General features: G+C 38.9%; 1 protein-coding gene across 4 annotated transcripts in view; it reads left to right on the top strand.

The window, feature by feature from the left end:
• Positions 1-3,076: 3,076 nt before the first annotated feature.
• Positions 3,077-23,406, top strand: part of LOC124607478 (trifunctional purine biosynthetic protein adenosine-3) — an 81,248-nt gene continuing 60,918 nt past the window's right edge. Inside the window, exons 1-5 of one of the 4 annotated variants that reach the window (XM_047139834.1) lie at positions 3,077-3,223; positions 3,827-3,931; positions 17,837-17,926; positions 19,068-19,315; positions 20,055-20,235. In XM_047139834.1, coding sequence (XP_046995790.1) covers positions 3,092-3,223; positions 3,827-3,931; positions 17,837-17,926; positions 19,068-19,315; positions 20,055-20,235 — 756 coding nt within the window. In that variant the 5' untranslated portion in view covers positions 3,077-3,091. Of the gene's footprint in view, positions 3,352-3,826; positions 3,932-17,836; positions 17,927-19,067; positions 19,316-20,054; positions 20,236-23,406 lie in introns of all 4 variants that reach the window. The other 3 variants (XM_047139836.1, XM_047139835.1, XM_047139837.1) reach the window with 3 other exon arrangements.

Here is a 23,406-nt window from a genome sequence, read left to right as displayed (position 1 = left end):
TCTCAAAGTTCAGAGAAGCTCAGTCAGCAGAGCATTTGCTTATTAAAGGCAATGTTTCTAGGTTCAAGTCCCAATCTGGCACACAGTTTTAACCTGATAGCACCTTTCGAATCAGCACAAACTCCACTGCAGAATGAAAATTTATTCTGATAATTTAGAAATAATTCCAATAGCTATTAGTATAAGTAGTATACTTTACAGAAGTAGCTGCAGCAGTGGTTGTGTGAATGAATGGATGCTGGCAGCTTAATAGTTACATCCTTGTGTGTATTTTTTAGACCATAGTTACCTAAATTTGCAACCAGCAATTCTCGCCCATGCCATTTGAAACCTGCACCAAGCACCTGTACTTCTGAACTGCCTGTCCACCGCATCCATTGTATGCACAATCTCCCCAGCCAAAATTTCTATTAGAATCCATTCACATCTGCCTGACCCCACTCTCTTGGTGGCCCTCTTCCCACAATATTCTTGCTGACCACTTATGCTGAATAAATTTTCTTTAGCTCCCTTCCCCTGAAATTTAATTTTGCAAAACATAAAAGGTATAAAATATGCGCAGTAAGCCAGCATCCTTCTTTTGAAGCTAACACTATATGGAAGACTTCTAAGTGCAAATCATACCAAACTAAGCTTTTTTACTAGTTTTTCCATGTGTTGACTCTGTTTTAAAATATCAACCAGCTGGACGATAAAGGAATTTTACATATAGTTTTTAATGTAATGTGTGAACCTTAATGTCTATTTCTGATAGCAGCAACTCACTTTTAGGAGTTTTAATGTCGTGTGGGCCACAGGTCTCAAGCTCTGGAACATAAGGAATCAGCAGTTTAGCTGAAAACTCCAACACACTTGGTTCTGTGGATGCTTAGCTGCAGACTATTCTTGGATTAGCGGTCTCCACAGCTAATACCCAAAGCTTCGAAATGTTTGTGACTCAAAACATGGTGAGATAAATATTTATTTGTTTATTTATTTAGTACTCGTATTATCACATTCATGATATTGGACTTGTCAAAGTACAGAACAGTACATAATATTACATATTTACATAATGTACAAAATCTTATCATTGGTATCAACACATCTTTATAACAAAAACATTATTCTGCATATGTGCATACAGATAGAAGAAAGGCTTGCGAAACCCCCTTGGTTGATTTTACTAAAAGATTAAATACCAGTACTTTAGTTAACTAGGCATAGTAACATACAGCACAAAAGCTAGGTGCATAATTACATACATACATGGATGAAAGAAGTTTGGTTTTATCTAGGTACGGTCGATAATTACGAAATTTTGTTTAGAGAGTTATGAAGTAGATCTACAGATTTGAGCAAAAGTCCCAGTATTCGTTAATTCTGTAGAAGCTGTTGTTTATTAGTAGATTTTTTAGTTCATTTTTCAATGTATTACTGTTTGGTATTTTTGTTTTGTAAACAGCACTGTCCTGATGTATTGATTTTCTGTGCACATCCCTATGATAGTCATCCCTGTTCCTTGTTTGATAATGGTGGATCTCATTATTCAAAGGTGAAACTTGATGGTTTTTCATTAAGCACATGCTTTCAAATATAAACACAGATGGTAAAGTCACGATTTTTAATTCCTTAAAGGTATCTCTACATAGTGCTCTGTAAGCAACGTCACTTATTAATCTTAAAGCTTTCTTTTGGAGCTTAAAAGATTGCTTTGCAAAAGAGGTATTTCCCCAGAACACTATTCCATACATCAGTAGACTGTGCATGTATACGTAATAAGCACTTAACAAGGTTTCGGTATTGCAGCAATCTTTAAGCACTCTTAATATGTATCAGTAATTGCTTACCCTGAATGTGTGCTGTTTTTATGCTAGTAAATGATCTGTAACTTTGTATGTGCCAGATTGTGACTTGAACCCAGAATATTACTTTTTGCTAGAAGTGCTCTTACTCATTGAGCTATCTGGATAGGACTTATGACCTGTCCCCGCAGCTTCAGTTTCATCAATAACGCTCTCTTTCTGTTCTGCATATCCTGCTGCACTAACACTCACAAATGAAAGGATATCTCAGAGAGATGCCTTAGTCGTGATCCAGAAGTCAGTTTCCATAGGTGATTTTCCACTTTGCAGTGAAGTGTGTGCTATTTTTGTAGCTTTCTGACACATTAACCTTCAAAGCCAATATTCCTTCCAACAGTGCAATCCAGTGATGTCTCCTGAACCATCCCCATAGCTTACATTCTGCAAGTTTGTCTCCCTTACAGAAGCTTGTTTGACTAGGTCTCCTGGAAATAAAAGATATTGGACAGAAAAAGTTTGCCACAATCAAAGTGCTAGTTTGTGACTGAATCTTTTACTCTGCAGTGGACTGTGTGCTGCTTTTGAAACTTTCTGGTAGATTAGAACTGTGTGTCAAAATGTGATACTGTTCCTCTCAGAAGTTCTAGTCCTAAATAGGCATACAGGAGAAGTTCTGTGAAGGAAATAGAGAGGAAATGGCAGAACTGCAGCTATGAGGAGACCTAGGCAACTTTTTCAGCAAGAGCATTGTCCACGAAAGACAAGGTTATGTTGGTATGGTTTCAAGTGATTGTGTGATTAACATTCATCATTTGTATATCAACTATTTAAATTTTCCAAATAATGCAAAAAGTTGCCCTGTCATCATAAGTATATTGGTTATGTTTTATTCACGTTTTGTTAACTCAGTTGCCTTTGACTGAACTTAAATATTGGATTTCAAGTTGTATATGAATTGATTTCGTTACTCTACTACGAGACTTTGCCCTTCAGGATTGTTTATCCTCCAAAGGAACGACAAAAATTTCATAATCACTATAGCTGTCCAGCAAGATACCCGCTAAATCTCTCAGCATATGATAGTCCTCAACAACAGTAGAACGTATTTCAGCTTGGAATGTAATGACAATTTCATTACAGTTACCGTACTCTGTTTCAGGTAAAGCAGTTTCTGATTTCGCGTAACTGCATTATTGAGAAGTAACTTTTAATAGTTGGGCAGTTGATTTGTATGTTTTGGACTTCTAGCCAACCCCCCCACGGAGAATCATATCTGAGGAAAGAATGGAACAAAACGATAAACTTTCATGCCGTCAGTAAAGGTTACGACCTCTTGCATCAAAGCAGATAATACAGAAGCTTTTCTTCGTAACTTTGGAGTTTCACGTTGTACACTGCGGCTACCCGCGCCGTTTGACTACGATAGGCCTGTAGTTCATGTAGGTATCAGTATTAGCTACCGACTTGAAAGACCGCGTGGCAGAAGAACACCTACATTAATAACAGCTAGCCGAACTGTTTTTTTGTGATCAAAGTGCGTGAGTTCGAGGTATTAAATCACTCCTAGGTAACGTAATGTAGAAATAGATAGCGAATAATTAATGTATAGATTTCGGATAGATTCTGACAAACATACTTAGTCGGTATACCTGAATATTTTCATTGCAAGAACATTTTTGTAATGCGTTACATAACCACCTGTTGCTAATAACTGCAAGGTTAATCGCATGTTAAGGGAGGGAAAATTAACTATATAGTGATTATACCGTTGCTTTAGTTTTAAGAAATTGGAAACAAAAACCAAAAACGTTGCCAGAATACAATATGCCATTCGTTAAGTGTGTTAGTTCATCAGTAACGTAATTAGGAAGTGTTGTTACCGGCGTAGCGTACAAGACGTTTTCTTCGTTTTCATGATTTATGAACTTACAAAACAGATTTCACAGAATTGACGAATTAACAGCATTTCACAATTAGAGTAAGCGGCATCTTCTTGATCGACAGTATAAATTTGCCATTGACTCGTGATTTTATAATTGCAGGAGAATCGCCAAGTTTTGTCATTTGAAATGACAGCCAATGTACTTGTCATCGGGAGCGGCGGACGAGAACACGCTTTATGCTGGAAACTGGATCAATCACCAGACGTAAGTTAATGTCGTAATAAGTCATTCCTTCCTTATTTTCTCAGTTTGATAACGTGTCTGCCCAAGGTAATCAATAGCGACTTTTGTTCTCTATATTTGTTTTTCGACTTCATTTTTCTTACAAAATTATTATTTTTCTCGCAGTTTGGAAACGTTTTATTATTGGATCTAAGGTAATAACTGAGTACATTTCGTCACGTTCGACCACATTTATTTATTTATTTATTTATATCACATTGCAATTCCGCCCCCTTGTCACATTCGACCACATTTATTTATTTATATCACTCACATTGCAATTCCGCCACCCCACCCCACCTTCCCTGTCATCAGTGAAAAGTACTATTTTATGAACAGTTTATTAATTGCTAGTTTCTATAGGACTGAGGGAAAACTGCAGAGCTACCTTTGCACAAGGGCAAAGTTAATTCTGTTTTGGAACCAACCTTCTATCATAACTTATTTTTATTTTACAACATAGAATGAGACAAAACTTATCATCTATGAGCAAGTTAACAGGCTCAACTGAACCTACTGATGTTGGATATCAGCTTCAGTGTGTAACACAGTGGTGATGACGTGACACGTCTTGCGTGGAAACACGAAGACAACAGAACTCTGACAATATTCCCTCTTGTGTCTATATTAATTTTTGGAATGTAGGTTGTGGTGACGTGCTGATCTGTAGCATATACTGGGATCTAGGATAGGATGGAAGGTAAAAGTTTGGTTTTGAATTGATTAAGCCAATGAATGTGAATACAAAATTGTGTATGTGGTGACAGACTGATCTGTAGTGTTGCTGGAGGTCTAGGTTAGGTTGGAAGATGTCAGGTAAGTCAGTGAAGCTGTATCGAATACTTCAGTTAATCCAAATAATGTGATGCATATTATTAGACATACAGTTGAATAATAATTTTGAGAACAGTAATATTGCTACTGTGGTATTGGAAAACGATTTCAGATGCTGTAAAAGCTTCATATTGTTGAGCTGTGCTCCATTTTCTGTTATGAATAAGTTGAAAGTAAATCACAGGAAAATGGAAACAGGATGCTTTATTCTGTATACCTTTCTGGAGGAGTGAAATGTTAACACTGGTTGTTTATTACTAGGTCAATTAACCTGCACTGATGAGTAATTGAACACCTCTAAAAATATGATAGGGAAACAGCATATGATAGGGAAACAGCATATTTGTTTTGAATTCTGAAAGAGGGAAATAAAGGCATTGATTCAAACTTCCTGCTGTGAACAGAGCAGGGACCACTACTGAATCTTAAACTGTGGATTCTCATGCAATTGAGTTTGAATTGCTGAGATAGTAGACCATTTTGTGGGTCGACCGAAGCGTCCAATCCCACCGCCAGCTTTGACCCATGACGTGAGGCTGTTGTGGTGTTTGACGTCATGACGGCGCAGAATTTAGTTTGTGAGAGTGGCGTATTTGTAGGTGTCGTTTTGATGCGATCGGTGGTGCTCTCTGGTGGTGTGTTAGGTGATGTTTTTGGTTTAGTTTGCGAGTGTGGCATCGTGTGTGAATTTTGGTAAATTGCTTTTTTTTATGTCTTTGGTACGTGTGGATATGGCTGACAGGGTCAACAGTTTTCGGTTGTCGGCTATGATGAGGGACAGTGCGTTGTCTCTAATAAAATTTCTTCAACTATTCGGATTTTTGGATGAAGTCGTGAAGTGTTCAGTATGTCATGAAGAAATGAGGCTTACTTAAAGTTCCGGCGTCTCGGACCATGGACGGCTGTATGTGGAGATGTTGTAAGGATAACAGGTCAAGGGAAGTGTTCGATCCCAATGTGTGGCTGTGAATGTTGGTATTGGTATCAGGAGATTTTTTTGAGCTATATAGGTCAATGGAAGTGTTAGGTCCTAATTTATGGGATCGGGAGCTGCTGTTGAGCTATATAGGTCAAGGGAAGTGTCCGATTCCAGATGATATTGTGTTTAGTGGTATTTGGGGAGTTTTGTGATGTCGGTTTCTTTCGTCGTTTTGCATGGTTTTGTATGGGGGTGGGTATCTAAATTTGTTTATATTTAGTTTTTCCCCACCCAAAAACTCCCTATTTCCCGCACTTGTCCCGTCAGTGTCATTGGGCTTTTTGTGGAACATGTGTGTGTTTGTTTTTCGATGTATTTTCGTCCTCATAATGTGTACGTAACGTCTTTATATGCGCCATATTGGAATCGTGGTTTATGGTCGTTTCCGCCATATTTGTGATGTCATGGGTCAAAGCAAACGGGTGGGATCGGACGCTTCCATTTTTCCCATTTTGTTCAATGTCATACTTGGTTTGCTAATATTGTAGACATGCCAGGATAGAATTGGCTATCATAGTTAATTTATTATCATTGAGGCCATGTTTAGAACCTTCAGAAAGCTGGATAGTGTTTCTGGAGAACTATCCAACACATTAGACATGTGTCAGCTGTATGTCATTGTTAGTGCTACCTAAACAAAGAAAGTGCAGTCTTTCAGCTTGGTTTCTGTTAGCAGTCACGTACAGATTCATTCCTTGACTGCCACATTGGACAACCAGTCACTGCTGGTATCACACCACCTGCAGCGTAAATGAGGAGTGTCAGTTAGGATCATTATTATTAGTTTGCTGATAGCTGGGCTGAGCAATGCTACAACTTGCCAGACATGCTTCTACAACTCACTATGCATCTCTGATGGCCTAGTAAAGCATTCCAGTGGTGAAATGAATTGCACAATGTTCAGTTTAATGATGAGAGTAGATATTGGCTTCATATAGCACCTCCAGAAATTAGAAGTGGGATAGCTGTTAGGTGTGAGAAAAGCAAGGCTATCACAATGGAAGCGCACTCTATATGTGACCATCAGCCAACATATCCCTGGCTGAAATCAAGAAAGAGCTTCTTGACAACTACTGAAGCTCTTAGAGGAACACCACAGCAAGCAAAAATCTCAAAGTGGCGGAAAAAATGTCAACTTTTGGAGAAATGGATATTTCTGAAAGAAGAGTTCCTTCCTGGTCATACAGAGAAGCAAATAATGTGAAAGGCCGTGAACATACTATATTCTACTTCTGCGAGATGCAAGACCAACCTGCAAAAGTGGGATCTTCCTGTGAAGTCAGTTTTTTGCATGTGTAGTGCTGTGCAGACTAACAACCATCTACTAAAGTGCTCTTTGTCTCCAGCCATATGCACCATGAGAGACCGGTGGACACCAAATGCACTCGATGTGGCCAAGTTTTGGTCAACCAATGCGGAAACTGATGTCAACAATGAATTTCCCTGTGTTGATTATATACTTCGTACATCTGACATGGTAATAAATAAATTGGAATAGTCTCAACTACCAGAACATATTAGGCAGCAGCACACAGGATGTCTCTGGATGTCATGGAGTAGGAAACCTTAGCCTCAAATGGTGATACGTCTCTATTTGTTGCAGTAGAAAATTCAGAACAGTATAAAATACACTCTTAGTGTCACCCACCCCATTTTGTTGTGATTTTTACAGTTTCAGGGAGGTGTGATCATGTGGTATCAGGTTTTATCAACATGACTGATTAATGGTGTGCCTCCAGGTGTTCAAATGAGTTTTTGATTTCTTTTTAATGCTCAATATTTTGATAATCAACTTATTTGTCTATGTTTTATTTAAATGCTCAATATATTGACTGTTGACTTAGTTGTCTACTTCAGATGCTGTGAGTTGTGCTGTTGGGTGCACTTACTGCCTGGACTCCAATGAAGCAGTGAATGCATGTAACACCATAACTTGCAGCACATGATGAAGGCATCTTGGTTGTTGATCAAAAACAAGTATAATGCATAAAATGGAAACAACTTGACTGAATGCCTGGAAGCATGTCGTTAGATGTGATCATGCTTTGACCTCTCAGTTATGTTCATTTACACTCCTTGCCTACATGAGTGCCAGACTTGGCCTGCATTGAGATGGGTGGCACAAGATGGGATGGCACCTGATCTGATCTATAGGTAACATCCCTTCAGCTATTGCAGCAGCAAGAAGGAGTAACAGTGCACACTGTATTATAAGATGCCACTTGACACCACTATGATTCTCCCCTACACAAACTTGCAGGTCAGCTTTGAAAGCAGGCAAGACTACACAATTTGCTGATGTTGTTATCCAATGTCACTTGTTAAGATAAGTCCAGAGATAAACTGACAAGAACACTTGAAAAGTGACTGTCTATTAAGTTTCTAAAATCTGCACTTTTCGTATACATGGAAATTTGAGTAACTGCGTTGTAGAAATTGGTAGCAGATATTTCTCTTTCAGAATGGTCTGCAGTATCATGTCTTAACAGATGTCCATTTATCTGTTACCCAACTTTGTAGCTAAGATTAAATAATGCACGTACCTTCTCAGCTTTGCGACCAGTTCTCATACACATGCTTTCAGACATAGCTCAGAAGGTTGCCACCATAAAATGTGCCAACTTGCAACCCGATGATACAAAGTGACAGTGGAGTTGTAAGTAGCACCAACCCACCACATGTATTCCTGAGAGTATGAGCTTATTGTACATAAATGTGAATAATTTCCATGAAAGCTGAAATGGAGAAATATGAGGCCAAGGTTGCCATACTGTGATAAGAATTTGACAGGGCACTTAAAGACCTGCACTGAAATGAGGCATCTGAAGTAGACAACATTTTCTCAGAATTATTAAGATACTCAGGAAAATTGACCATGACAAAACTGTTCCCTTCAGTATGCGAGCTATATGAGACAGACAAAATACTCTCAGACTTAAAGAAGCATTTCACAATCTGAATACCAGTGAAGGCAGGTGCTGACATGTCCATTAGTGAACTATTAATTTAATAATCATCATAGCAAAATTGTAACACAGATTTTATAAAGAAGAATGAAAGATTTGTAGAAGCTTACCTGGGGGAAGATTAGTTTGGGTTCTCAAAAAATGTAGAAACACAAAACAGTATATTATTCAGTCTAAAACTTGCAAGATATGTTTCAAAAAAGGCAAATGTTTTATTACAGAATTTGTAGATTTAGAAAAAGCTTTCGAAAATGTTGATTGGAATACATGCTTTGAAATTGTGAAGTTACTAGGGACAAAATATATTGACTAGAAGGTTTTCCCGATTTTGTACAGAAATCAGACTGCAGTTAAATGAATCAAAGGACATGAAATGGATGGTTGTCGAGAAGAGAGTGTGTCAGGGTTTTAATAAATAAGTTCTCAGCCAAACTGGAAAAATTGGGTAATAAACCCTAAGTATTCAAATACAAGTTGAAAGGATTCCTTATGGCACAATCCTTGTATTCTGTAGAGGAGTTCCTTACTGTAGTTGAGAACTTTTCTGTGTTATGTGTTATATATCCATATACTCAATTTTGTTATTTATTCATTTAATCAATGTTTTTGTGTTTTCTTAATTTGTTAATTGTTTGTTTATAAACTTTGTAATTGTTATTCCATAATCTGTGTGCTGACTTGTTTCATGACTACATAGCTTTGACTAATGAACTATCATTATACTAGCGCCAGGAAAAGGCAGTTTTATTTACAAAACCTGTATTTGCTATTTACACTTATCCCACTTAAACTTAATCATGTTAATTAATAAGAAAGCTGCTACTTCGAAAAAACCTGTAGGTGTAATTGTACTTTATCTTATCTGTTGAAACACAAATGTGATGTGCTGAGTGATCCAAAATTGGCAGGAAAACTAAAAAATCAAATACAGTTTTCACAAAATGGACAGAATGATATTGAGTACATTATAATAATAAATAAAAAATGTTTACTGCAATAGTTACATTTTTCAGTGACATGAGTTAGTAATTTGCATCGTGACATAGTACAGTTGTCACTAATGTGCATTAACATTTTTACCAAGTGAAAAATGCACTTTCTTGCTCACAGTAGTATGTGGAACATGTATGTGCCATTTGTACCAACCATCAGATCTATTTAATTTTTCTTCACCCATATGGATGATGTCAGTGTTGAGTATAATTATTTCTCACCTGCTGATTATTGCAATGCGAAGTCCCATACTCAGGATATGAGCATAGGAGAGCAGATGCAGGAACCTGCACCGCTTCTCATGGCAAGGTCCTAGTGGCAATGGTTTGCCATTGCCTTCCTTCAACCTGATACTGTATGAAGTGTTAAGAGTGTAACTGGCGTGTCGGACTGTGATGAGTGGTTTGGACAGTGTAGTGTTTGGTTTGTGTTGTTATATATGAAAAGAAGGGAGAGCATGAAAACCTGGTGCTGGCACATAGCCTGCACCTTGCAAATAGCACTGAAGGGGCCACCGGCTTAATGTCGTCATCCGACGGACAGATCACCATGAACATTCTCATATGCCCTTGCTATACCAATGGTCCGTAGACAAGAACATTATCAGGATGTAAAGAAACAAAGTTTATTTCCTGCCAGAGATAAATTCTGCCAAAATTTTTACAAAGGCACAGGCGGTGTTTAGAAAGGATAGATTGCATGCGACCGGTGGTGGGGTGTTTGTCACTGTTAGTAGTAGTTTATCCTGTAGTGAAGTAGAAGTGGATAGTTCCTGTGAATTATTATGGGTGGAGGTTACACTCAACAACCAAGCTAGGTTAATAATTGGCTCCTTTTACCGATCTCCCGACTCAGCAGCATTAGTGGCAGAACAACTGAGAGAAAAATTGGAATACATTTCACATAAATTTTCTCAGCATGTTACAGTCTTAGGTGGAGATTTAAATTTACCAGATATAGACTGGGACACTCAGATGTTTAGGACGGGTGGTAGGGGCAGAGCATCGAGTGACATTATACTGAGTGCACTATCCGAAAATTACCTCGAGCAATTAAACAGAGAACTGACTCGTGGAGATAACATCTTGGACCTACTGATAACAAACAGACCCGAACTTTTCGACTCTGTAAGTACAGAACAGGGAATCAGTGATCATAAGGCTGTTGCAGCATCCCTGAATATGGAAGTTAATAGGAATATAAAAAAAGGGAGGAAGGTTTATCTGTTTAGCAAGAGTAATAGAAGGCAGATTTCAGACTACCTAACAGATCAAAACGAAAATTTCTGTTCCGACACTGACAATGTTGAATGTTAATGGAAAAAGTTCAAGGCAATCATAAAATGCGTTTTAGAAAGGTGTTGTTGTTGTTGTTGTGGTGGTCTTCAGTCCTGAGACTGGTTTGATGCAGCTCTCCATGCTACTCTATCCTGTGCAAGCTTCTTCATCTCCCAGTACCTACTGCAACCTACATCCTTCTGAATCTGCTTAGTGTATTCATCTCTTGGTCTCCCCCTATGATTTTTACCCTCCACGCTGCCCTCCAATACTAAATTGGTGATCCCTTGATGCCTCAGAACATGTCCTACCAACCGATCCCTTCTTCTGGTCAAGTTGTGCCACAAACTTCTCTTCTCCCCAATCCTATTCAGTACTTCCTCATTAGTTATGTGATCTACCCATCTAATCTTCAGCATTCTTCTGTAGCACCACATTTCAAAAGCTTCTATTCTCTTCTTGTCCAAACTATTTACCGTCCATGTTTCACTTCCATACATGGCTACACTCTATACAAATACTTTCAGAAACGACTTCCTGACACTTAAATCTATACTCGATGTTAACAAATTTCTCTTCTTCAGAAACGCTTTCCTTGCCATTGCCAGTCTACATTTTATATCCTCTCTACTTCGTCCATCATCAGTTATTTTGCTCCCCAAATAGCAAAACTCCTTTACTTTAAGTGTCTCATTTCCTAATCTAATACCTTCAGCATCACCCGACTTAACTCGACTACATTCCATTATCCTCGTTTTGCTTTTGTTGATGTTCATCTTATATCCTCCCTTCAAGACACCATCCATTCCGTTCAACTGCTCTTCCAAGTCCTTTGCTGTCTCTGACAGAATTACAATGTCATCGGCGAACCTCAAAGTTTTTATTTCTTCTCCATGGATTTTAGTACCTACTCCAAATTTTTCTTTTGTTTCCTTTACTGCTTGCTCAATATAGAGATTGAATAACATCGGGGAGAGGCTACAACCCTGTCTTACTCCCTTCCCAACCACTGCTTCCCTTTCATGTCCCTCAACTCTTATAACTGCCATCTGGTTTCTATACAAGTTGTAAATAGCCTTTTGCTCCCTGTATTTTACCCCTGCCACCTTTAGAATTTGAAAGAGAGTATTCCAGTCAACATTGTCAAAAGCTTTCTCTAAGTCTACAAATGCTAGAAACGTAGGTTTGCCTTTCCTTAATCTTTCTTCTAAGATAAGTCGTAAGGTCAGTATTGCCTCACGTGTTCCAGTATTTCTACGGAATCCAAACTGATCTTCCCTGAGGTCGGCTTCTACTAGTTTTTCCATTCTTCTGTAAAGAATTCGTGTTAGTACTTTGCAGCTGTGGCTTATTAAACTGATTCTTCGGTAATTTTCACATCTGTCAACACCTGCTTTCTTTGGGATTGGAATTATTATATTCTTCTTGAAGTCTGAGGGTATTTCGCCTGTTTCATACATCTTGCTCACCAGATGGTAGAGTTTTGTCAGGACTGGCTCTCCCAAGGCCGTCAGTAGTTCCAATGGAATGTTGTCTACTCCGGGGGCCTTGTTTCGACTCAGGTCCTTCAGTGCTCTGACAAACTCTTCACGCAGTATCGTATCTCCCATTTCATCTTCATCTACATCCTCTTCCATTTCCATAATATTGTCCTCAAGTGCATCGCCCTTGTATAGACCCTCTATATACTCCTTCCACCTTTCTGCTTTCCCTTCTTTGCTTAGAACTGGGTTTCCATCTGAGCTCTTGATGTTCATACATGTGGTTCTCTTATCTCCAAAGGTCTCTTTAATTTTCCTGTAGGCAGTATCTATCTTACCCCTAGTGAGATAAGCCTCTACATCCTTACATTTGTCCTCTAGCCATCCCTGCTTAGCCATTTTGCACTTCCTGTCGATATCATTTTTGAGACGTTTGTATTCCTTTTTGCCTGCTTCATTTACTGCATTTTTATATTTTGTCCTTTCATCAATTAAATTCAATATTTCTTCTGTTACCCAAGGATTTCTACTAACCCTCTTCTTTTTACCTACTTGATCGTCTGCTACCTTCACTACCTCATCCCTCACAGCTACCCATTCTTCTTCTACTGTATTTCTTTCCCCCATTCCTTTCAATTGTTCCCTTATACTCTCCCTGAAACTCTGTACAACCTCTGGTTCTTTCAGTTTATCCAGGTCCCATCTCCTTAAATTCCCACCTTTTTGCAGTTTCTTCAGTTTTAATCTACAGGTCATAACCAATAGATTGTGGTCAGAGTCCACATCTGCCCCTGGAAATGTCTTACAATTTAAAACCTGGTTCCTAAATCTCTGTCTTACCATTATATAATCTATCTGATACCTTTTAGTATCTCCAGGGTTCTTCCATGTATACAACCTTCTATCATGATTCTTAAACCAAGTGTTAGCTATGATTAAGTTGTGCTCTGTGCAAAATTCTATCAGGCGGCTTCCTCTTTCATTTCTTAGCCCCAATCCATATTCACCTACTACGTTTCCTTCTCTCCCTTTTCCTACACTCGAATTCCAGTCACCCATGACTATCAAATTTTCGTCTCCCTTCACTATCTGAATAATTTCTTTTATGTCATCATACATTTCTTCAATTTCTTCGTCATCTGCAGAGCTAGTTGGCATATAAACTTGTACTACTGTAGTAGGTGTGGGCTTCGTATCGATCTTGGCCACAGTAATGCGTTCACTATGCTGTTTGTAGTAGCTTACCCGCATTCCTATTTTCCTATTCATTATTAAAACTACTCCTGCATTACCCCTATTTGACTTTGTGTTTATAACCCTGTAGTCACCTGACCAGAAGTCTTGTTCCTCCTGCCACCGAACCTCACTAATTCCCACTATATCTAACTTTAACCTATCCATTTCCCTTTTTAAATTTTCTAACCTACCTGCCCGATTAAGGGATCTGACATTCCACGCTCCGATCCGTAGAACGCCAGTTTTCTTTCTCCTGATAACGACATCCTCTTGAGTAGTCCCCGCCCGGAGATCCGAATGGGGGACTATTTTACCTCCGGAATATTTTACCCAAGAGGATGCCATCATCATTTAATCATACAGTAAAGCTGCATGCCCTCGGGAAAAATTACGGCCGTAGTTTCCCCTTGCTTTCAGCCGTTCGCAGTACCAGCACAGCAAGGCCGTTTTGGTTATTGTTACAAGGCCAGATCAGTCAATCATCCAGACTGTTGCCCTTGCAACTACTGAAAAGGCTGCTGCCCCTCTTCAGGAATCACACGTTTGTCTGGCCTCTCAACAGATACCCCTCCGTTGTGGTTGTACCTATGGTACGGCTATCTGTATCGCTGAGGCACGCAAGCCTCCCCACCAACGGCAAGGTCCATGGTTCATGGGGGGGGGGGGGGAGGGGGGGGGGGTACATACTGAGTAAAACTGTGAGCGACGGGAAAAACCCACCGTGGTTCAACAACAAAGTTAGGAAACTACTGCGAAAGCAAAGAGAGCTTCACTCCAAGTTTAAACGCAGCCAAAACCTCTCAGACAAACAGAAGCTAAACGATGTAAAAGTTAGCGTAAGAAGGGCTATGTGTGAAGTGAAGTGTTCAGTGAATTCGAAGGTAAAATTCTATGTACCGACTTGACAGAAAATCCTAGGAAGTTCTGGTCTTGCGTTAAATCAGTAAGTGGCTCGAAACAGCATATCCAGACACTCTGGGATGATGATGGCATTGAAACAGAGGATGACACGTGTAAAGCTGAAATACTAAACACCTTTTTCCAAAGCTGTCTCACGGAGGAAGACCGCACTACAGTTCCTTCTCTAAATCCTCGCACAAATGAAAAAATGGCTGACATCGAAATAAGTGTCCAAGGAATAGAAAAGAAACTGGAATCGCTCAACAGAGGAAAGTCAACTGGACCTGACGGGATACCAATTCGATTCTACACAGAGTACGCGAAAGAACTTGCCCCCCTTCTAACAGCCGTGTACCGCAAGTCTCTAGAGGAATGGAAGGTTCCAAATGATTGGAAAAGAGCACAGATAGTCCCAGTCTTCAAGAAGGGTCGTCAAGCAGATGCGCAAAACTATAGACCTATATCTCTGACGTTGATCTGTTGTAGAATTTTAGAACATGTTTTTTGCGCGAGTATCATGTCATTTTTGAAAACCCAGAATCTACTATGTAGGAATCAACATGGATTCCAGAAACAGCGATCGTGAGAGACCCAACTCGCTTTATTTTTTCATAAGACCCAGAAAATATTAGATACAGGCTTCCAGGTAGATGCTATTTTTCTTGGCTTCCGGAAGGCGTTCAGTACAGTTCCGCACTGTCGCCTGATAAACAAAGTAAGAGCCTTTGGAATATCAGACCAGCTGTGCGGCTGGATTGAAGAATTTTTAGCAAACAGAACACAGCATGTTGTTATCAATGGAGAGATGTCTACAGACATTAAAGTAACTTCCGGCATGCCACAGGGGAGTGTTATGGGACCATTGCTTTTCACAATATATATAAATGACCTAGTAGATAGTGTCGGAAGTTCCATGCGGCTTTTCGCGAATGATGCTGTAGTATACAGAGAAATTGCAGCATTAGAAAATTGTAGCGAAATGCAGGAAGATCTGCAGCGGATAGGCACTTGGTGCAGGGAGTGGCAACTGACCCTTAACATAGACAAATGTAATGTATTGCGAATACATAGAAAGAAGGATCCTTTATTGTATGATTACATGATAGCAGAACAAACACTGGTAGCAGTTATTTCTGTAAAATATCTGGGAGTATGCGTGCAGAACGATTTGAAGTGGAACGACCATATAAAATCAATTGTTGGTAAGGCGGGTACCAGGTTGAGATTCATTGGGAGAGTCCTTAGAAAATGTAGTCCATCAACAAAGGAGATGGCTTACAAAACACTCGTTCGACCTATACTTGAGTATCGCTCATCAGTGCGGGATCCGTACCAGATCGGGTTGACGGAGGAGATAGAGAAGATCCAAAGAAGAGCGGTGCATTTTGTCACAGGGTTATTCGGTAACCGTGATAGCGTTACAGAGATGTTTAGCAAACTCAAGTGGCAGCCTCTGCAGGAGAGGCGCTCTGCATCGCGGTGTAGCTTGCTTGCCAGGTTTCGAGAGGGTGCGTTTCTGGATGAGGTATCGAATATATTGCTTCCCCCTACTTATATCTCCCGAGGAGATCACGAATGTAAAATTAGAGAGATTCGAGCGCGCATGGAGGCTTTCATACAGTCATTCTTCCCGTGAACCATACGCGACTGGAACAGAAAAGGGAGGTAATAACAGTGGCACGTTAAGTGCCCTCCGCCACACACCGTTGGGTGGCTTGCGGAGTATAAATGTAGATGTAAATCCCTTTTTAGTGATGGTGACCATGGCTGGAGGCCAAAATAAGAAACAGTAATTGGCTGAAGGCCAAATTACAATAATAGCAATTGATTTCTGGCTAAATACCCAGATAACTAAAAACTCTTGACAGAAGACCATTTCTAATAGAACAACAGTTAATACGTGTTCTGAACAGTCTGGCAGAAGGCTGGTATTGAAAGGAACTTAATCCTGTGTGAATTAGCCTGTAAACATAATTCAGAAAATAACCAAGAATGTCAGTTGTGTTTTCTGGAGTTAGACATCAATCACTGATAGTAACTGTCCACAATAGGTGAGGGATTTTATAGTTTGGTGATGCAAAAGTCAACAACCGGTATAATTTACAGATCCAGACTGTTGAGCTAGCACCGTAGGCCATATGGCAGTTGTTAATGATCCAGAACATAGTGGATGTTCTGGGAGGATGACCTGGCGGGATAGCAGCAGTGCACTGTGATGCATCTTCTCAGATACACTGAAGTAAGCCCCTGATTGTGGTAGAGCAGTTGCTCTTGGCACCTGGACCCTTGGCTTACTCAGCAAAGACTGACTTCTGTGGTCTGTGCATGGCCTTAAATAGGCTGCCCACAACAGAATACCATACATACTATTTTCAATAATGTGTCTACGTGCAATAAACTAGTGCGTATAGTTTGTGACCTCTAGCAGCTTATCTGATGGCTCCTGCTGGCTGCCAGTGTGACCTGGACTCTGCTTGGTGGCCAACAGGGTGCCCCTTCTCAGCCAAGGACCCGCCTAATAGATCTGTTTATGCAGGTGGCTGGTGCAAGCAGGTGCTTGTCTGAGATATATTAGCCCTCACATCAGGAGACACTGTGGAGAGATCTCAAGTTGAGTCCAGGATATTGGTGCAAAGCCTGGGGATCAGGAGCTTTACATCACCACCTCTCCTCCCCTTGCTGAGCGAAAACTGACAGGAAAATTTTATCCACCACCATGATTCAAACCTACTGACCCCCGAGTTGAGTGTCACCACACTAGTGCATATTAGCAGCCTTAGCTACAGAGGCAGGTTATTAGTTATTAAGTGCTGTGATTATATGATAAAACTTATGTATATTATATTAGAAGCAAAATTTAGTTGTACTGCTGTACATACTCATCTTTGTTTATGCTAGTGTTCTTTTAATTAACAAAGAGGAAATATTTAACAAATAATGCTGCTCACATTATTATATAATATGGGCATGCAGAAGAAGGAATGGTGCTGGATCCAAGTACAAATAATGTTGTATGTCCCACCATTTATTCTGCATCCATGCTGTCAGACCTTGGAGTGCTACTGAAACACATTTGTAAAGCCATCTTACAGGCCAAATAAAAAAGTATGAGTTCTGAGCACAAACAGTTTAGGTGTTTTGTTTCTGCCATAATAGGAAATAAGGTGGAAACATAATCAAATGAAAATTTTCACTCATCATTACACCTACCATTTTTGCAGGTGAAGGAGATATATGTAGTTCCCGGCAATGTTGGCATACAACAAATAACGAAAGTTAAAATAGTTGATATCAACATAAAAGACTACAAGGTGAGTTTATTTATTTATATTATTTGTGTTGTAGATTTTTAACCAATTGCTGTGTATTGGAAAGACAGATGTGTCAGCTTTTAGTGATGTCGTATTACTTTACCAAATGCTGATGTATAGTTGTCACACAGCATTGCTTTGTTCAAATCCATCATCCTCCATGTAAACTTAAAGATACCTCTCATGCAATTAAAGCAGTGTGATATCCTGATTACATTCCAAAACACTTGTGAAAAATAGATCTTTCATTCAAGTGGATCTCTTGTCCTGGGGCTGTGAGTGACCTTCCCTTACATTTAACCTACACCAACCCTATACCCCATCTCCTCCCCAGGGAAGGAGGTAACATTTCAAAAAGCTAGGATATTATTGTGTATTCTGATATGTGATACATCTCATGTTATTCAAGGCAACTGGTAAAACCAAAAGCTAACAAGGTACACTTTCTTGAACTTGCAGAGCTTCCCAATTCATTTCTAAAGAAGACATTTTTGGCAGAATACAGAACTCCACTCAAATCTTGAATACTTATAAAATGTTGAAAATATTTTAAAGCCATTTGTTGTTGCTGTGTACATAAGAGATCAATTAAAACAGGCCTTAGTTATAAGTTACAAATAATGCAAAATAATAAATGAGTTGACATCTACATCTATGCTCTGGAAACAACTGTGAAGTACGTAGCATATTGTACTTCCCACAGTATCACTTATTGGGGCTTCTTCCCAGCCCATTCATTTATAGAGCATGGTGGAACAGTGATTTCTTGGTAACCTCTATGCACACTATAATAATCTTGTCTGTGCAGTCTGCATGGGGCGATACATAGGGGAGTCCCTTTCTTAATATTGTTTGCTGAAACTTTTTAAGTAGGCTTTTGTGGAACAGTAGCCATTTAATCTTTAAGTTTCTACCAATTCAGATGTTTTAGAATTTGTGTCAGCAATTTAACTATTTTTATAGAATTACTGGCAGAAAGAATCAGGAAATGACAAAGCTGGATTTGCAAAGAAAATGAAAAACTTAAGAATGTGTCATGTAGTATCTATAGTATTTCTTCGGAACAGTTTTTCACAAATGTGAATGTTAATTAGGTAACTTCTTTATCCACTTAGCCTGATTATTTTATTCACTGTTGCAGGCTGTTTCCAAATGGTGCCAGCAGAACAATGTTGGGCTTGTTGTGGTGGGCCCAGAGGATCCATTGGCTGGAGGCATTGCAAACGAGCTGCTGTCAGCTGGTATCCCTTGCTTTGGACCATCTCGGGAAGCATCTCGGATTGAGTCTGATAAAAGTTGGGCAAAAGAATTCATGAAGCGACATGAAATACCAACAGCTCAATGGGGTGCTTTCTCTGATGCCCAAGAAGCAAAGAAATTCATAAAGAGGTATGTCCATAGTTACAGAAAGTGTTAAACTAATGTTTCAAACAATGAAAAGTCCAGGTCGGAATATTAGTAATATTATGAAAAGGTTAGATTGCTCCTCACCTTAAAGATGACCATTGGGTTGCAGATAGGCACTATGAAAAGACTGTTACTTATAAGCTTATGGCCAAAGTATTCTTCGGAAAAGAGAAATGCACACCTCACACGCACACGACTGCTATTACGGAATATTGTGAATCAGAATGGAACTGGTGATGAGTTTGCCATATCATTTGTGTGAATGGTCTTGTAAATCTCATAGATTTTACATTGTCTGTAGTCATTGTAAATGCATAAAAGATTGTAATGACTTCTACAAATTTTCATCTTTGCAAACACTTTTTTTCTACTCATTTAAAGCTCTCATCTAGCAGCAAATGGTGTATATTGTTTGTCATAGTAACCTTTGCATGGCATGTATGCATTCATCAACAGAATTTAATTTTGAAATCACTTATCACATATTATTCACATCCATCTGAACCTTTCCATATGAAGTTAGAACTCTCTTCTTAGACTACTATTTTAAATTAATCTTTCTTGAAGCAGTTGATTTTGTTTTAATGCTTCTTGAAGTTTCTCTCTGTTATCCTCAACAAATCTCTTAACTCAATTTTTAGTACTAATAATATGCCATACAAATTCAGTAAATGACTTATGTGTATAATTTTTATGTGCTATTTCTGTTGCTTGTTCTCAGTGCAACTTTCCCTGCTCTTGTGGTGAAGGCTAGTGGACTTGCTGCAGGGAAAGGAGTTGTTGTGGCAAAGTCACAGGAACATGCCTGTCAGACTGTTGACAATATGCTTAATGATCGTTGCTTTGGTGATGCTGGAAACAAAATTGTTGTAGAAGAACTGCTTATTGGAGAGGAAGTTTCAGTATGTATTTTTGTTGACAATGCTTAATTGCACTCATTTGATAAACCACTATGGTAAATTGCTGTATGTTGCTTTTGTAGCTGTTGTTAAGTCATAGTTGTTGTCAGACGTCCTGCCTCCCTTCCACTGCTTTTGCTTGGTTGTCAAGTTTCATTTCATGTAACGAATAGAGGGTGATGGCCAAACATGTTAATTTATCAGTGAAATTGTGTGTACTTGTGCTGCAAATTTTGAAAGGAGTAAATCAATTGGAAAGAATGTGTAAGAATTCTAAGATGATGAAAAAGACTTCTGCTGCAAGATGTAAGATTATCCATTTTACACAATTGTTTAGGTACATGACACAGAAGATAACTCCACAAGAAAAGGCGGAGTGAAAATACGCAAAATAAACCAGCACTCTTGTCTTTAGATCAAAACAATTGGATGTAAAGTAATAACATGATGAATTGAGCTTCTTGACTAGTTTACGCACGTGTTGACTCCATTTGGACTTATCAAGCTAAACCTCAAGGAAATTTACTCTCCTTGCTTCATCCATCATATGATCATAAATGTCTACTCCTGGTGCTAAAACGTCATTCTTACTTCTTTGAAATTGCATAATATGAACCTTTGTGAGACTATAACTTACACTGCTAGCCATGAACCATTGGAAGGCCTGTTCATTTCTCATCTGACATGTGACTGCTAGGATTGAGTTTGAAGACTTGATTAGTATCCTTATGTCATCAGCAAACGGTACAGTTTTTGAAATGCTCTTTAAAGCCATACAGTCATTTATGTAGGTTAGAAACAAGAGTGTGTCCAGTACTGAACCCTGTGGCACATTGCATGTTATGTACCTCCATTCCAAGTTTCTTTTTATGCCAAAGATACAGTCAGTTAATGAGATGGTTTATCATAGAGGTGAGATTTCATCCGTACTAGAGGGATGTCATTAATGTCCTAACACTTTAGTTTGCTAAGTAGAATTTTGTGATTCACACAATCGAAGGCTCTGGACAGGTCATAGAATATACCAACAGAATTTTTTTTCTTGTTTAGCTCTGCCATGACTTCATTTCTGAGATCTCATTTTGCTTTCTGCGTGGAGGATCCTTTAGGAAAGCCAAATTAAGAGACTGTTAATAAGTTCTTCTCAGTTAAATGAGTTGTTATTCTCCCATTGGCTACCTCCTGAAGTACTTTTAGAAAGATTGGAAGGAGTGTTATAGTTCTGTAATTAGATGTGGTTTGCTTATCTCCAGTTTTGTGGAGGAGTGTTAATGTAGTTCATTCAAGCATCAGGAAATATGCTTCATATCATTGATTGATTACAAAAATACCTTAATGGTAATCCTAATATGTCAGTGCAAGATTTTAATATTCTGCTAGAAACTCCATCGTAGCCAGCGGAATTACCACTTTTTAGTGACGACATGAATTCTGTAATCTCCATTGGGTTGTATGTAGTTAATGCACCCAGTGCCTGCCCAAGTACTTCTAACATATGTGTACTTGGTTGTTTACCAGTGAATCAGTGTTTGCAGCCACAGTGAGGAGGTAATCATTGAATTTGGTGGCCAGTGTTTTCATTGTGTCACCATTTCTGGCAGAGCTGTTTTCTGGAGTCTAGATTTCATTTGCATTACAAGTTTTGTTTGTTATTTAATAATGTTTCAAATAGTTTGTGCCTTGTTCTTGGAGTATTTTATTTTTTAAGCATAGTACATGAGTTTCACTTTTTTTAATGACAGAATGGAGGATTGTATAATATTAATGACAGTGGAGTTGATGGAATTCAAATCTGGACTACTGCTTATTATCTGAATTACACTGTGCTCTTTCTTCCTAGCACAAGATAACTTTAATCCCATGAGTTATCTACATCTTATCCTTGCTTCTGTTGATATGTGCCCTTATTTGTTTTAAGGAGTGACAAGCCTCACTGTGTTCCAGGAATATGTTTAAGGAAAGAGTTAAATTTTACGTTAACAATGTCAGTTTTATAAATTTCTCCTTAGCCTTAAATACTGTGATGGAGTGATTGTTTATGAGTCTGTGATGCATTTCTTTTCTTCTAAGATCTTAACCAAACTCACCAGCAGATTTTATTCTTAACATTTGATCATCATGGTTGGACAGTCCACTGACCATTGGGTTTACCTTGGATGGAGTATCAACTGAAGTAGAAGTAACTTTAGACATGTGCCTGGAAAGCTTAATGTAACACTTGCAGTTCATGTTGTATAATAATGATGTGACTGACAATGTTTATTGATTTGCAGTTGTGTATAACGAAGTGCTACCCAATGAGAACTGCACAGATATCCAGTCAGATCTTGATTTGATATCAAAGTGGTGTGAATATTGGGAATTCGCTTTCGTACAAAACACTATATTTCACAAAACACAGGAAAGTAGGATCCTATGACTGTAATAGCAATGTTTCTCAGGTAGAACCAGTCAACTCATACAAATACTTGGATGTAACAGCTTGTATGGATATCAAATGGAGTAATCGCATGGGATCAATCATAGTGAAGCAGGTGGCAATGTCAGTTCATTGGTGGGATATTGGGAAAATGCAGTCAGGGGGACTGCATACAATATACGTACATGTGGTCCCTTCTTAGAATATTTAGTAATGTGTGGGAACGATAAAAAAATAGGACTAAAAGGGGATATTGAATGTATACAAAGAAGGGCAGCATGAGTGATCACAGGCTTGTTTGAGTTACAGGACAGAATCAAGCAAATGCTGAAAAACCTAAACTGTTTGATATATTGGAACAGATGTGCCAATTAAACTGTGAAAGATTACTTCCAAAGATTCAAGGACACATATTAAGAATCTAGGAATATACCTCAGCCTCTTCTGTGTTGCTCTTGCTGGGATCATAGAGGCAAGATCAGACTAATTGCAGTGTGCACACAGGCATTCAAGCAGTAATTCTTTCTGCACTCCATTTGCAAATACAGTTGGAAAAAGAAACCCAATTATGGTTCAGTGGGAAGTACTGTCTGCCACCCACATCACAGGTGTTTATAGATGTAGGTTCTTCTCTTGTCTACCTCGATCCTCACTACAGGTGGTCTCTCTTATCATGGTGATTGAGTAACCTTATCTTCCTTTTTAACTTTTCCATCATATCGCTTTCACCTTCCCAACAAATGAACTGTTCGTTA

Source organism: Schistocerca americana, chromosome 3 (assembly GCF_021461395.2).
Source record: "Schistocerca americana isolate TAMUIC-IGC-003095 chromosome 3, iqSchAmer2.1, whole genome shotgun sequence".
In the NCBI taxonomy this organism is placed as follows: domain Eukaryota; kingdom Metazoa; phylum Arthropoda; class Insecta; order Orthoptera; family Acrididae; genus Schistocerca; species Schistocerca americana.
This window is presented reverse-complemented; position numbering and strand designations above follow the sequence as displayed.